Here is a 14,640-nt window from a genome sequence, read left to right as displayed (position 1 = left end):
TATTGGAAGGCTGCTGTTAGGTTCCTGTGAAGTCCTCTCCAGACTGCACATCCCCAGCTCCCTCAGCCTGTCCTCATAGCAGATGTACTCCAGCCCCCATGTTGTTTTTGTAGTCTGTCTCTGGACCTACTCAGTCAGGTTTGTCCTTCCTGTATCAAGGGCTCCAGAGCTGGATGCAGTTACTCTAGGTGAGGTTTTACCAGAGCAGAATCACCTCTCTCCTTGTGCTGGCCACACTTTCCCCTCAGGCAGCAAGAACTATCCAACAGCATGCTGAAGTAGGAGGTCTTCAGCTGAAGAAATGGCTGTGGAAATGCTGCTGGAGGTGGCTGTGGTGGTCACTGTCCTGCAGTGCAGTCGAGGCTGTCCTTGGAAGCCTGTCAGACTGCAGTGCCTGCACAACAGCAGGAGGGTTGCTCAAGGGCTTTTGCAAATGTGATTCTGCCTGCTTTGCCATGCTCTGCCCAGAGCCTGGTCAGCAACTTGCCTCCAAGTTTTCCTTTTTAGTGTTGGAAGGATACTGACAGATTGGAAACTCTTCCTTTAAGTTTCTTCCAGTGTACCATCGTGCACTGCTAGGTGGAATTTGGGAACTGCCCCCACATTAATCAAATTCCTCCCTTTGAAGCCAGGGATAGCAAGGAATATTCTAGCCATAGGAAATTACCACCAGTGTCAGGTGAAAAGTGTTGGTGGTTTGATGTGAGGAAGAGTTTACTTCTGCCCTGGTTTAGGACAAAGCTGGAGACCTTTTAAGGCTTTGTAGTTGGTTTTGATTTTCAGTCATTTTAGGAGTTTATTTAGATTCTTTTGGTTGAAATAACAGCATCTGTTCTGACATTCTAGAACCTTTTGAAGCTCCTGAAAACAGAAAAAGAACATAATGAAAAGCTAACCTTGCAATTACAGGAAGACAAAGAAAACAATTCCAAGTAAGTTTTGATTAGTGGTGGGGTTGATTTTCCTCTGCCCTCACTGGCTTAGTCCCATGCTAGGTTTGCATTCAGCTGTGGATCCTGTCCTGTCTGTAGTGCTGGTTTTGCCTTGCTGGGTGGAGATAATTAGGTGAAGGGGGTTTTATTTCATCTGACTTAGAGCAACACTCCATTTGAGTGCCTTCAGTTGAGATGAAGATATCATTTCATTGCAGTGGTGGCTCCTCATGGCAGGTAGAGTTGTACTCCTGATAGCTGTGTATGTTTGCAACTAAACTGTTCAGTAGTCTTTTGTATAACAATGAGAAGGGAACAGTGCTTAAACAAGAAGTGCAACTAAGACTAAGCTTCTGTGACTTGGTTCTTGTTGAAGCTCTCGGGTTCTGATTACATTCCCCAGCAGAAATCTGTTTCTTCTTCAGGGAGCTCTTGAAAATCCTTGAAAAGGCACAAGTGGAGAAGCCCTCCTCTGAAATGGTGACCCAGTGTGAGCAGCAGGTACAGCAGAAGAACTCAGTCATGTCTTGAAGGGTTTCTTTGAGCATTCCTAGCAATTGTACTTGTGAACTGGCTCTGTTGTTGATGAGCAGCACAACACACGTGGAGTGCTCAGACTGCTTTGTTAAGCTGTGGTGAACAGCTTGGTTCTTGGCACTTCTTCTCCTGGTTCTGTGCTTTACAAAACTTCAAAAGTAATTAAGTCTCTTCCTCGTGATTGTTTCTTCTAGGAAGCCAAACTGCAAAGGCTGGCACAGGAGCTGGCTGCTGCTGAAGAGCTGATTGCTTCCTTGAAGAAGACCAATGATACAGATAAGGTTATTTCCTGCTACTGATGCCCACTCTGGGGTGTAACTACCTTCTGTAGTAGAGTTGAACACCCAAAGCCTTTCTGGGATGCTTATCTGTGCTTCTAGGCAATGTGGGTTGTGTATCTAGGGAAGATAATTCCTGTTCTTTATTGGCCTGGAGTTTGCAGCGTGGTAGGAAAATGGTTAACTTATGATTAAACCCAAGCAAAAATCAGCATTAAGCTGTCTGCTGGACAAGTCCATTAGCAAAGCACAGCTCCCCTGATGATTAACAGGGCCTTCCAGCCAGTGCCATCTTGTCATGACCTGAAAGAACAGGTAAGAAAGGTGAGGGACTGTGGCCATCTGTTAAGAAAAGCAAAGCACCTTTGCATTAAAGGACTGCTTTGGTGTTGTGAAAGCTTTAGTAGCAGGCATTTATACTGTATGCAAAACAGATGTAAGAAATCAGTGTCTCTGCTGTCCAGGGTAGTGCTTCCAGTCCTGCTCTCTCCATGCTCAAACAAAGCAGTTGAGCCGTGGGAGGTCAGAAGAATCTGGCACTGCCAGTGCAGCAGTGCTTCTTCTGTGTGCCTTTGTCCTCTACTGAGGGTGGCAGAGCCCTGCAGCAGACTGCCCAAAGAGGTCATGGAGTGTCCATTCCAACCTCACCTGGATGTGTTCCTATGTGACTTGCCCTGAGTTATCCTGCTCTGGCAGGGGGTTTGACTGGATGGTCTGGAGGTCCTTTCCAGCCCCTGCCATTCTGTGAGACAAATGTAACCCTAACCTAGAGTACCTCTGGTCTCCTGTTAGAAACCTGTTACAGCCTCAGACTAAACCAGAGGGCTTCTCCTTATTTGCCATTGGAATGGGCTGCCCAGGGAGGTGGTGGAGTTCATGTCCCTGGAGGTGTTGAAGCCAAGCCTGGCTGGGGCACTTAGTGCCATGGTCTGGTTGACTGGATAGGGCTGGGTGCTAGGTTGGACTGACTGAGCTTGGAGGTCTCTTCCAACCTGGCTGATTCTATGTTTCCTTCCCTTCTGATGAACACAGGCAGCTCTTTACTGCTGCTGATGCTTACAGCAAAAGCCAATGACGGAGCAGCAAATTTCCCCTTCTTTTCCTTGTGCATGTTGAGGCCTCACTTTCAACTTGTGGTTTGAAATTTGGGATTGACAAATTATACACCAAAGAAAATCCAGTAATAAAATATCTATAACATCTCTATAAGGTATCAGCATTGCCTTCTTTGTGTTTCAGGAAGTGGTAACTGACTTGATGAGACAGATCCAGGAGCTGAGATCTTCAAGTAACCATAAGACCGAGTCCATAGACGGGCTGACAAGAGAGCTGGAGGACATAAATGTATGTTGTGTCACTCTGGAGGACATGCTGTAGTCTTTCAGAAGTGGCAGGTCTTACCATGGAGCTCAAACAACTCCACTTGCTGCAGCGTTTGAGAAGAGAACTTCTCACTATTGACATGCTGAAATCTTCTGAACGTTTTATGCCTAAGGCTGTCCTGAAATCTGAACCCTCTTAACGCGGTGGATAAAGAGCAGTGTCTCTGCAGGGACCTGTTCACATCCTGTAAACTGCATTCAGCTGACAGTCACATTTAGATTTGCTCAGACGTTGGCAATTTAAAAGCTCAATAATTGAAGCCCAATTGTAAATTCATTTTTGAGGGAGTGAGTTGTTACACTCCTGGTAGTGCTGCCTCTGAAAACAAGCATGAAGAACTAAACTCTGTGTTTAAACAGCTGTGAATAAATGATGCACCTTCTTTATTAAATCAGATCTGGTTTGCAAGCTGATAGAGCAGCCCCCAGAACACTTTAGATCATGTCTGTGTATGAACTATGAATCTCAAAGGTTCTCCAGACAATGCTGGTGAGGCTGATTTCTTGATGTGGTACTTTTAATAAGGGCTCCAGTGGTTAAAGAGGTACTGTGGTAGCTTATACATAGGAATACTCTTTCCATTGTTCTGACAACTCATCTATAGTAGCATCATTGGCACAATTTAGCAATCGTGGCTTAGTCTTCTGGCTTTAGTCACTGGTTTCAAGCATCAGGAAGTTAGTGATAGGTTTGTGTGCTTTGTGTTTGCCAACTTCCTGGATTAGTGCTTCCCTAAATATACTAAAACTAATGTTTCTTTTTGTAGTGCAAGTACAATCTTGTCCTGGCTGCAAAAGAAGAAAGCAAAGGAATCATAGTGAATCAGGAAAAGCAGATTGAAGAACTGAGGGAAGCCTTGGAGAGAAGACAAATATCTGATAACATTGAGGTGAAGCCAGCAGTGTTGGTGCATTGTTGTTATTTGCTCAGCAGAGCAATTGGATGTGGGTTTGCTTCAGACACTTCCAAAACCTTACCTCCTTTTGGTTCAGACTGTTGGGTCGTCTTTCCCGAGGTACCTGCCAAATGCTGCTGAGCTCCCACGTTACTGGACGTAAATATTTGATGAGCTGTGTCATTAAAACCTGTGCTGAAAGCCTGGTTTGATTTTGTTAAAGCCACTAAGGAGCCATCAGCTGAATGTAATGGCAGCAGTTGATGATGCAGCTGAGAAGTGAAGATAGGTGGGGGGACACATTATGCTTAACATACTCTCTTCCCCCATGCTGCTAGTCAGTGCCATTTGTGCTTATACTTATCGTTTTAAGAGAAAGCTCCACCTGCTGGAAAGAGATTGAAGAGGTGTTGCCTAAACCAGACTTTGGCCATTTTTTCACTGCCTTTCCTCTCACTTCTCTTAGCACTGTTTTGATCCATCAGTCAAAACCAGGAGCCTCTCCTCAGGAGTCATTTCCACCAGGTCATCTGTCGTATGACAGAAGCTTTGTCAATTCACAGAGCACCAAGATGCTCTTCCAGAGTGGTGTGTGCTTCTCAGAACTCAGCTAGATTTCCACTCTCTGAGAACCAGACTGCCTTAACAGTCGTGACTCTACCTGACACTCTAGAACTCAAAACCTGAGTTGCCTTTGGATCCCTTTGGTTTATTATTTATTTTAAGCTGAAGCAACAATTCTTACTAGGAGACCATTCTTGAGTGCTTCTGACTCCTGATAATCCCATGGTGTTTCTTCTTTGACTTGGTACTTCTGTTACTGATTTCCTTCTTGCTTTATTGATTGGACACGAAGAACCAAGCCCAGGTGGCATTTCAAACAGGCAGTACTGGTTCACACACTCCTGTAGGCATGGTGCCCCATCAAGCAGGGTGGGAGCCCAGCCCCTAGAGTAAATCCAGAGGTCCCCACAGAAGAGCAGTGCACTACAGGAGCTGCAGCTTGCCTTACAAGCTGTGCTTGCTTTTCTGGTTTCTTACCTCAAGAATTGTGTTGGATTTTAAGGCTACATTCAAACAGGCCTTGTTTCCAAGTAGCCCCCCCAAGTCTCTGACTGTAGCTGCACTGTAGTAAAGTTCTCATGTTTCTGTCCTGTAGCCACAACAGTGGATACAGAAAAGAAGCTAAAATAAGGCATTTCTGCCATCATTCAGGATGAGAAGGTGGAGATGCTTGTAGCTGTCAGCAATCTTAGCAGCAGTGACAGAACACCTTGAAACAACTGCTATGGAGAAATAACTCACATTTCTTTCTTTCCTCATCCCATGACCTAAACCAGAGAGACCTTCTGTGTGAAGACTTGCATCACACCACCGAGCAGTTGATGAGACTGACAGAGGCCTCCAAGAAACATGATTCATTGCTTCAGTGTGCACAGGAAGACATAGCAAAGAAAGAGGCTGTAATCCAGGAACTCAAGGAACAGGTGAAATAAGGACCTTCTTCTGATAATTAGCCTTCTGGGAGGAAGCTGTGGTTCATTCTAGCTTCTAGAAAAGGTTTTACTTCTCATTTTAGAGTATCCTGTATGCAGCACTCTTGGTGAAGAGCAATGTTGCTTCCCACGTAAGCAAAGCAGTAGTTCAGAAGCTTTTGAGCAAGGCTGGATAACTTTTAAATACCTGGGAAATGCTGTCTAGAGGTTGCAAAAATGTTGACTCTGAAAGCAGAGTAAAGTTGGTGCCTGTAACACCAGAGCAGCTTGAGGTTATAAGCAGTGTGACCTAGGGGATTGCTGTGTCCTCTGCTTGCCGCTTACCCACAAGCAGTATCCTTATGTAACAGAGACAAGAGCTAAGCTCTAGGAAACTAGAGATTTGGATCTTCTGCAGACCAGAGAGTTGTGTTTAAGCCTTTGTCCCAGTTTCAGCCCTGGTTGTCACAAGTGTCATGGTGCTACGTTATGCCTTTGTGTTGGCAAGGTGCCTGGTAAGGATGATGTTTTGGAGTGGCACTTCCTCCTTGAGCATCTGATGGAGAGGGTCCAGAGAAGGGCTGTGAAGACGGTCAGGGAGCTGAAGCAGCTCTGCTAATAAGGACAGGCTGAGGGAGCTGGGGGTGTGCAGCCTGCAGAAGAGAAGGCTCCAACAAGACCTAACAGCAGCCTGTCAGTACCTGAAGGAGCTACAAGAAGGCTGCAGAGAGACTGTTTGCAAAGGCCTGCAGGGACAGGACGAGGGCAACGGTTTGAAATGAGAGCAGAACAGATTGAGATTGGATGTGAGGAACAAGTTCTGCAGCATGAGGGTGCTGGAACACTGCAACAGGTTGCCCAGGGAGGTGGTTGAGGCCCCATCCCAGGAGATATTCAAGGTGAGGCTGGACAAGGCTCTGAGCAACCTGCTGTAGTGGAGAATGTCCCTGCTGAGCGCAGGGGGTTGGTATGGATGAGCTTTGGAGGTCTCTTCCAACCCAAACCATTCTATGAAACAAATTACACCAGTAAAATCCTTGCAGCTAAATTAGTTTTGAACAGTTAAGTTTGCTAACAAAGTTCATGAGAGTTTCCTTTGGTAAGAAGCCCTTTGAAGGGCAGAATGTATTAGGCAAAAAAAATCAAATGGAAACAAGAACAAAATCCAGGTTAGCTCTGCAGTATGCAGTGTGCACAGGCTGTCAGAAATGCTTATTGCAGGCAATTAGTGAAGGATTAAGTTACTGAGTCCATTCAGAAAGCACTTGTACAAGTGAGTTCTAAGGTAATCTAAAATTACTTGTGGGGTACTTAGGCTTGCTCAAAATCAGGATCTGGCTGCTGCTCCCTGTGTTTTTTCTGTGTTGTAAGCCACTTTCATTTCTAATTGGGATTTTTAATAGCTGGACAAAATGACAGAAGAACTGGAGAAAAGGAAGAATGAATATGAACTGAAAATGAAGCAAATAGATTGGTTTGTGGACTCATCTGCAGTAGCATTTCCTCAGGTATGCTCTCTGGGAGAGAACCATTTTCACTGTGATGAAATGTAGAAGGTCACTGAAAAGGACTAAGACATGGACTGAAGCTGGAACCAGCAATGGCAGTGTACCAACGAGGCCCAAATCCTTTTCACTGTGGTTGTCACTTAAGTGTCGCAGTGATGTATCCTGGGCCGCACCAAGACGAGTGTGGGCAGCAGGGCAGGAGATTCTGCCCCTTTACTTTGCTCTGCTGAGGCCTCACCTCCAATCCTGCCTCCAGTTCAGGTGTCCTCATCATAAGAAGAACACAGAGGTGCTGGAGAGAGTCCAGAGGAGGCCACAAAGATGACTCAGGGGCTTGAATACCTCTGATTTTGGACTGGATGACCCTGGTGGTCCTTTCCAACCATAGCAGTTCACAGCGATTAGATGCTGTGCTGAGGGACTTGGTTTAGTCAAGGACTTGGCAGTGTGAAACTCATGACTGGACTCGATCATCTTGAAGGGCTTTGCCAGTCTTAAGAAATCCTGAGATTCTGTGATATGAGGGCAGGCTGAGGGAGCTGGAGATGTGCAGCCTGGAGAAGAGAAGACTCCAGGGTGGACCTTAGAGCTGCCTGCCAGTAGTTTAAGGGGTCCTACAGGAAGACTGCAGCGGAACTTTTCGTCGGGGTATCTAGGGACAGGACAAAGGAGAATGGTTTGAAGCTGAGGCACAGCAGGGTTATATTGGAGCTGAGGAAGTTCTTCAGCGTGAGGGTGGTGAGACTTTGGAATAGGCTGCCCAGGGAGGCTGTGGCTGCCTCCTGCCTGGGGGTGTTGAGGGCCAGGCTGGATGAGGCCTTTAGCAGCTGAATCTAGCTGAGAGGTGTCCCTGGGCATGGTGAGGAGGTTGGAGCAGCTGAGCTCTGAGGTCCCCTCTAAGCTGAGCCGTTCTGTGCTCTGTCTGCCAGGACTCTGCTGCCACCTGTCTCCAGGAGAGCATGGGAGGGTGGTCAGCGGGTAGAGGAAGCAGTTCTTTATTAACCATTTGTGTCCTTCCACTTGCCAGTGTCCCAAAACCCCCCCGAACTTCGATGTGAACCTGGCCAAGCTGCTGGAAACTCACGAGCAAGAAATGGCTGACCGCAGAGCTTCTGCAATCAACCTGGAGCACCTGGTGCACGAGCTGAGCCAGGAGCGCCGCGCCAAGAACGAGGAGATCCTGCGCCTGAAGGTACTGCAGCGCTGCGGGGCCAAGCAGGGCAGCACGCAGAGCCCACCTTTGGAAGGAGCTTTGCTTACTCTGCCCGTTGCAGCAGGCAGGCAGGGCTTGGTCTGCTCTTTACCTAGGCCAGTACCAAATGGTGGCAGCTTGCCTGAGCCCTCCAGTGTCAGTGCTCCTTGGTTCTGGATGTTCAGTGGGAGTACTGAAGCTGTTCTCGCTTATTCTAAGCCCGGTTTCTAATGAAATTATGACTGGAAGGGTGAGCTGATCTTTGCCAGAGAACTCTGATTGTGTACTGGCAAAAGCTTTGTCTCCTGTTTTGCTCCAAAGCTTGCTGACCTGGAGGTGAAAGTGGGAATGGCAATTTGGCCCTTCCAAGAAGTGAAATGTTTCCAATTTAACTTGCTCAGGAACAACTGAGTGAGCTAGAGAACCTGCGCCTGGAAATGCAGGTACTGCTGGAGAACAACAGGAACTTACAGAGCCTTGTGGAAGCTCAGAGGCAAAGCAAGAACAGGTAAAGTAAAAGAGAACAAGAAACATCTGCCCTAACCTGAAGTAGGTAAGAAAGAAACTGCCAGGCTATATCTGAAATACAACCTGAGGTGCTGCTCACGTCAGCAGAGATGGATGCAGCCTTCGCTGTGGAAATTGTCTGCTGCCTTGTGACCTTGATGGCCTGGGAATCACCCAACCTTAGATGCAAATAATGGAGACAGAGTTGTGAAATACTTAGATGCATTGTGCATGCTCTGACAAAGGCAGATGTGATATTCTGGGAACAGAGAAATTGGAACCTTACCAGAACTGTTCAGTGGTGTTCAGTGTTCCCAGTGGGAGCATGTATGAAGAGTGCTGCACACAGTTACTGGCTTAATCTGGATATGATACTGCCTTTACAACTGACTCCCTCTGTGAGAAACTTTGCTCATTTTTGGATTTCCTAGTGATCAGAAACACTCTGATGTCCAGTACCTCAAGAAGGAGGAGGAGATTGCTGAGGAACGACTTGCCAAGGTACTTTACCCTTCCATTACCCCTCTCTTGTTGGTTGGGAACATTTTATTCTATCCCCAGGCAGTCAAACCCTGATTTCTAGTGAATCTAACAACAGCATGGTTGGACTGGATGATCTTGGAGATCTCTTCCAACCTGTTGATTCTATGGTACTTGTTGCTTAATGTTTCTATCTTTAATGCCAGTTAACTGGAATCAGGTTGCACAATAAGCAACAGCAGGCTCACATCTGACTCATTTCCAGGGCTGGAAAGTGAAGATGGTGTCACTTGCTAATGTTAGGGCTCTGCCAAAGGGAAGTCGATGTTGCAGCAGAGGTTGCCATAGATCTCCCAGACAGAAGAACCTCCTGTTAGAACTCTGCTGTGTACGAATGGGCAGAGAAGTATTGCTGTGACAGGAGACTGAAAATGTGGACCTAGAGCAGAAAGATTAATTTGGAGCAGAGTGGGTTGAGAGTAGCTCTGAAAGAGCACTGGGGGTGTTGGTTGCTGAGCAGCTTCCCAAGAGCCAGCAGTGCCCTCATGCAGCCCAGCAGGCAGCTGTGTGCTGGGCTGCAGCCAGGGGAGTGTGGGCAGCAGGGCAAGAGAGAATTCTGCCCTTGGCTCTGCTCTGCTGAGACCTCACCTCCAATCCTGCTTCAAATTCTGGTGACCCCAGCATAAGAAAGACACAGGTGCTGGAGGGAGGCCAGAGGAGGCCACAAAGATGATCCAAGGGCTGAAGCAGCTCTGCTCTTAGGACAGGTTGAGGGAGCTGGAGGTGTGCAGCCTGGAGGGAAGATTCCAGAGGGACCTTAGAGTTGCCTGCCAGTGCCTGAAGGGATCCTGCAGGAAGGCTGCAGAGGAACTTGTCCTGAGGGTGGGACAAGGGGGAATGGTTTGAAGCTGAGGCAGAGCAGGGTTAGGCTGGAGTTGAGGAAGAAGTTCTTGAGTGTGAGAGTGGTGAGACTGGCACAGGCTGCCCAGGGAGGCTGTGGCTGCCTCCTGCCTGGGGGTGTTGCAGGCCAGGCTGGATGAGGCCTTGAGCAGCTGAGTCTGGCTGAGAGGTGTCCCTGGGCATGGTGGGGAGGTTGGAGCAGATGAGCTCTGAGCTCTCTTCCAAGCTGAGCCCTTCTGTGATAACAAAGCCAGGACAGAGGTCTGTGTGTGCACACTCAAACTGCTCAGTTTGAGAAGCTCTGGTGGTGAAGTTGCTGCACATTTCACAAAGTCAGGTGTTGGTGCCATTTGAAGTCCCTCACATGCTCCTGCCCTCACAACATTCAGACCTGCAGGGCTCCAGAGCAGTCTGTAAGGCCTTGGGAAGGGGATGGGCACCACAGGCTGCTGCTTCTGCTTGCAGCAATGCTCCCCAAGCACCCATCCCTGGACTCTATCTCCCAGCTGTGGCTGCCTCCTGCCTGGGGGTGTTGCAGGCCTTGTTGGATGTGGCCTTGAGCAGCTGGGTCTGGCTGAAAGGTGTCCCTGGGCAGGAGGATGATTTCTGTAGGGTCTGGAATGAGCTGTGTAGCATCAATTAAATGACAAATGATTTTCAATCTCTAAAACCTTTTAAATGTACAACTACATAACTAATCCTTCTGAACCTTTGCAGAAAAGAGCAGTGGAGGAGATGCTGAAGGTCAAAGCTGAGTAAGTTTTTATATTCGTTCGACTGGAGACTTGTATTGAACTCATCAGTCCCAAAAAGATACCTTTAAGCAACAGAAGTCCAAGGCATGAAACGTTAAACGCTGAGGTTTGGAAACGTTTACACTTCAGCAGGACCCACTGAGTTCTTCCTCCCTCTCATCAGCAGGTGGTGGTAGCAGCTATGGCTGTGTGTTCAGATAGACCAGGACAGCACTTGGGACAGGTGGAACCACTGAAACACTTAGAATGGAAAGGACAGTTGGGGTTATCTATGTTTGCAATTCTTGTGTGTGCAGTATCAAACACAAGAGCTGGGAAGCAGAATGAAGTTTGTCTTTCCCTTAACGGTGCCCTGTAGGGGTCAGGCCTTGTCTCTAAAGCAGACTTCCAAAGGAGCCTGCCTACAGGTCCACAGCTGGCTTAGTCATTCACTTGTGTGCCATTTATGGAGGGGCTTAATATTTTCTAATTATTTTATGTTGGCAGATTAGAAGAGACCAAAAATACCCTGAGGATCAGAGAGAACACTTGCCTTGAAATGGCTCTGGAGATGGAGCGAACCAGAGCTTTGGAGCTGAAGGCATTTCATGAGAAAGAAGAAATCAGATCAAAGCTGGAGGAAACTTATGAAGAGAGAGACAGAATTGGAAAGGTTTTACATCAATAATTGTTTCTTTGCAGTAGAATCTTCATCAGCAAAGGTAGAGCTGTTGGTAATTATCCTAGAATGGCTCAGGTTGGAAGGGACCTCAGAGCTCCTCCAACCTCCCTACTGTGGGCAGGGACACCTCTCAGCTAGACTCAGCTGCTCAAGGCCTCACTCAACCTGGCCTTGAACACCTCCAGGGAGGAGGCAGCCACAGCCTCCCTGGGCAGCCTGTGCCAGAGTCTCACCACCCTCACACTCAAGAACTTCCTTAGCTCCAGTCTGACCCTGCTCTGCTTTAGCTTCAAACCATTCCCCTTGGCCTGTCTCTAGACACCCTCAGGACAAGTCCCTCTGCAGCCTTCCTGCAGGATCCCTTCAGGCACTGGCAGGCAGCTCTAAGGTCCCCCTGAAGTCTTCTCTTATCCAGGCTGCACACCTCCAGCTCCCTCAGTCTGTCCTTATACTGAATTGGGTCATCTTTGTGCCCCTCCTGAACTAACTGGCAATCGAGGAACACCTCAGAACGTTTAGTCCTCCACCGTGGGCGTCTCTGTAATGCTGTTTCCTCTGCTGGTGGATGTCCGGGCAGGGACATGGCTGTTGCAATTCAGGATATAGATCAAGTGGTGCCCTTGTAGAGGGCTTTAATTTAGCACCTAAGGGGATACAAGGTTAGGACGTGTTTCCTGCACAAACCAGCTCTTGCATCATGGGTTTCAACAAGCTTCCATGTCAGTGTCTTCATAGTTCTGCAGGAGCTGTTTCACCCCAAGGCTGGGGGGGGTGTGCAGAGGTACACTACGTGTTTGCTCACTGCAGGAAGTGGACTTGCTGAGGAAGCAGGTTGACTCTCTGGCTGAGGAGAATGGGAAGTTGCTTGGTCATCAAAACCTGAACCAGAAGATTCAGTATCTTGTGAAACTGAAGAAAGAGTACGCGAAACTCGCTGAGGTGTGCGGGGCTGGGACACGGCAGGGGGGCTGGGCTAGGGTACAGGGGAAGAGGGGTGGGCTAGGGTACAGGGGAACAGGGATGGGCCAGGGTATAGGGGAAGAGGAGTGGGCTAGAGTACAGGGGAAGGAATGTGCTGGCCTAGAAGAGCTGAGTTTTGAATCAGAACTAAAATTCCTGCTCTCCTGCTGAAAAGAGACAAATGCCTCTCTGAATTCAAGCTGTGTAGCTTGTGGCTGGCCTGTCCTCCCACGCCCCAGCCAAGAACCAGCCCATTTTACTTCCTGCTGTTCAGTGCCTAGAGCACTTGAAGTGTGGGCACTACTTACTTAGAAATATGGAAGTGAGGGTAATTTCCTTATGCTTTTCCTGTGTTGCAGGAGACTGAGAAGCTACGAGTTGAAAATGCTTACTTGAAAGAGTCCAGGAAATGTGACCTCTCTAGACATCCTGATCAGCTGTGATGGCACAAAGGACAATGCAGAGCCAGGTTAAGGCAGAGAGGAAAGCCAGCTCTCAAACTGGGCTTGAGCTGTGCTTTCGGAGTGATCAGCTGGTGTAGTCCTTGCATCTCTCACTGGTACTAACTTTTAGTGAGGAGTTCCACCTGGGCAGCTTTCAGTGACACAGTCACAGCTTCTCATCGGCTTCCAAAGCCTGATTTTGTTTAGGTGCTAGAAGATACTTCCTTGAAACTTTGGGAACTGACCTGGATTTTTGTTTCCTTTTGTGCTTTTATTCGGGTTCCTACCTCTTCTGAAATGCTCTATTTACCCACCAGAGCAGAACTTTTTCAAAGCACCATTTCTTAGTGGTTTTTGTTGTTGTTAGTTTTTTACCCTTTTTAAATCAGCTACACATAGGCTGCTTAAACAGACTTTTTATACTGAAGTTCATTTAATAAAGCACAAATGTGAATTTAGTAAGACTTGTAAATAGCACTATAACTATATTTTGATTTTTCGCTTCTTTTCTATCTCTGTTTTAAATCAAAATGCCTTTTAGACCCTTTTTCTTTGATCCCAAATATAAACTCACAGAAGGCTTTTATATTAGGAAATTCTTTTGCAGTATTTTGCAAGCATTTTCTTATCAAACTGAATGTTGAGAAACGAGATCTGAAAATATGCAGAACATTTTAGGAGTAGGGCATAAGTTCATTTAATCCCCCTGAAGATGGATTGCAGGTAGCTTGTAGTGGCACACAGCTGTACAGCAGTATCAGTTACTGGTTAGCTGCCTTTTGTTTTCCACTGGCATTTCAACTCTTGCTGTTTTGTGCAGCACTGCTTTTGTCTACAAGCAAAGGGGCAAAAGGGACTAAAGAGCAATGTGTGTCAAGGGCAGGATGCTTAGTGAGCTTCTTCAGCCTTTTGCTGAGGGGAACAAAAACTGTCTCTGATTTTATCTATGGATTTAAAGTCGCCTTACCTTGCAGCTTAGTTTCCACTTGAAGTATAGTAAAGAAGCTAAGCATAAGCTGGGGAGGCTTTTTTAATATAAACCTTCAGCTAGGGGCGATGTTAAATTGAAAAGGTTCTGCCCGTAGGCCTGATCTAAGACGGGTTGAGGGTTTTTTTAGTTGGCTTGTTCCCCTGAGTGATGTTCTGGCGGGGTTTTGTGTTGTTCCGTGGGGAATGGTTTGGGGTTTCTTGTTCTGTGGACAAACTGGAAAAGTGTTTTTACTCAAGTAACAGCAGAGATCAGAACTAACTACTGCTGCTTATTGTCACTCTAGAGGTCGGAGTGAGGTTTCTCGTCTCCTGTGCCTTAACTGTGGCCACGTTCTGCCCTTACAAATGTCAACCCACTCGTCCCTGTTTCCGTGCAGACAGCGTCCTCTGCCCCTCTGCCTGGGGAGGCGCCGTGCCTGCCGCCTCTCCGTGCCTGCCAGCTGCCTCCCGTTGCTGTCTGTAAAGAGGAACGGCGAAGTAATACCCTTGCGCGCAACCTGCGCCGCTCTCCGCACCGCCCGCCCGCGCTGTCCCCTTCCGGGCCGCTCTCCGCGCTGTCCCCTTCCGCGCCGCTCTCCGCACCGCCCGCCCGCGCTGTCCCCTTCCGGGCCTCTTTCCGCGCCGCTCTCCGCGCTGTCCCCTTCCGGGCCTCTTTCCGCGCCGCTCTCCGCGCTGTCCCCTTCCGGGCCTCTTTCCGCGCCGCTCTCCGCGCTGTCCCCTTCCGGGCCGCCGGCCGGAAGGCGC

At 47.9% G+C, this 14,640-nt stretch overlaps 1 protein-coding gene across 4 annotated transcripts in view; it reads left to right on the top strand.

Moving 5' to 3' along the window:
- Window positions 1-13,364, top strand: part of KIF15 (kinesin family member 15) — a 31,796-nt gene extending 18,432 nt beyond the window's left edge. For 2 of the 4 annotated variants that reach the window (XM_064169791.1, XM_064169793.1), the window contains 14 exons: window positions 847-932; window positions 1,358-1,433; window positions 1,664-1,750; window positions 2,987-3,091; window positions 3,897-4,019; window positions 5,366-5,512; window positions 6,904-7,008; window positions 8,036-8,200; window positions 8,602-8,708; window positions 9,139-9,208; window positions 10,805-10,842; window positions 11,329-11,494; window positions 12,311-12,442; window positions 12,823-13,364. In XM_064169791.1, the coding sequence (XP_064025861.1) occupies window positions 847-932; window positions 1,358-1,433; window positions 1,664-1,750; window positions 2,987-3,091; window positions 3,897-4,019; window positions 5,366-5,512; window positions 6,904-7,008; window positions 8,036-8,200; window positions 8,602-8,708; window positions 9,139-9,208; window positions 10,805-10,842; window positions 11,329-11,494; window positions 12,311-12,442; window positions 12,823-12,906 (1,491 nt within the window). In that variant the 3' untranslated portion in view covers window positions 12,907-13,364. Of the gene's footprint in view, window positions 1-846; window positions 933-1,357; window positions 1,434-1,663; window positions 1,751-2,986; window positions 3,092-3,896; window positions 4,020-5,365; window positions 5,513-6,903; window positions 7,009-8,035; window positions 8,201-8,601; window positions 8,709-9,138; window positions 9,209-10,804; window positions 10,843-11,328; window positions 11,544-12,310; window positions 12,443-12,822 lie in introns of those variants that run through there. The other 2 variants (XM_064169792.1, XM_064169794.1) reach the window with 2 other exon arrangements.
- The last annotated feature ends 1,276 nt before the right edge of the window (window positions 13,365-14,640 follow it).

Source organism: Pogoniulus pusillus, chromosome 32, assembly GCF_015220805.1.
Source record: "Pogoniulus pusillus isolate bPogPus1 chromosome 32, bPogPus1.pri, whole genome shotgun sequence".
NCBI lineage: Eukaryota > Metazoa > Chordata > Aves > Piciformes > Lybiidae > Pogoniulus > Pogoniulus pusillus.
This window is presented reverse-complemented; position numbering and strand designations above follow the sequence as displayed.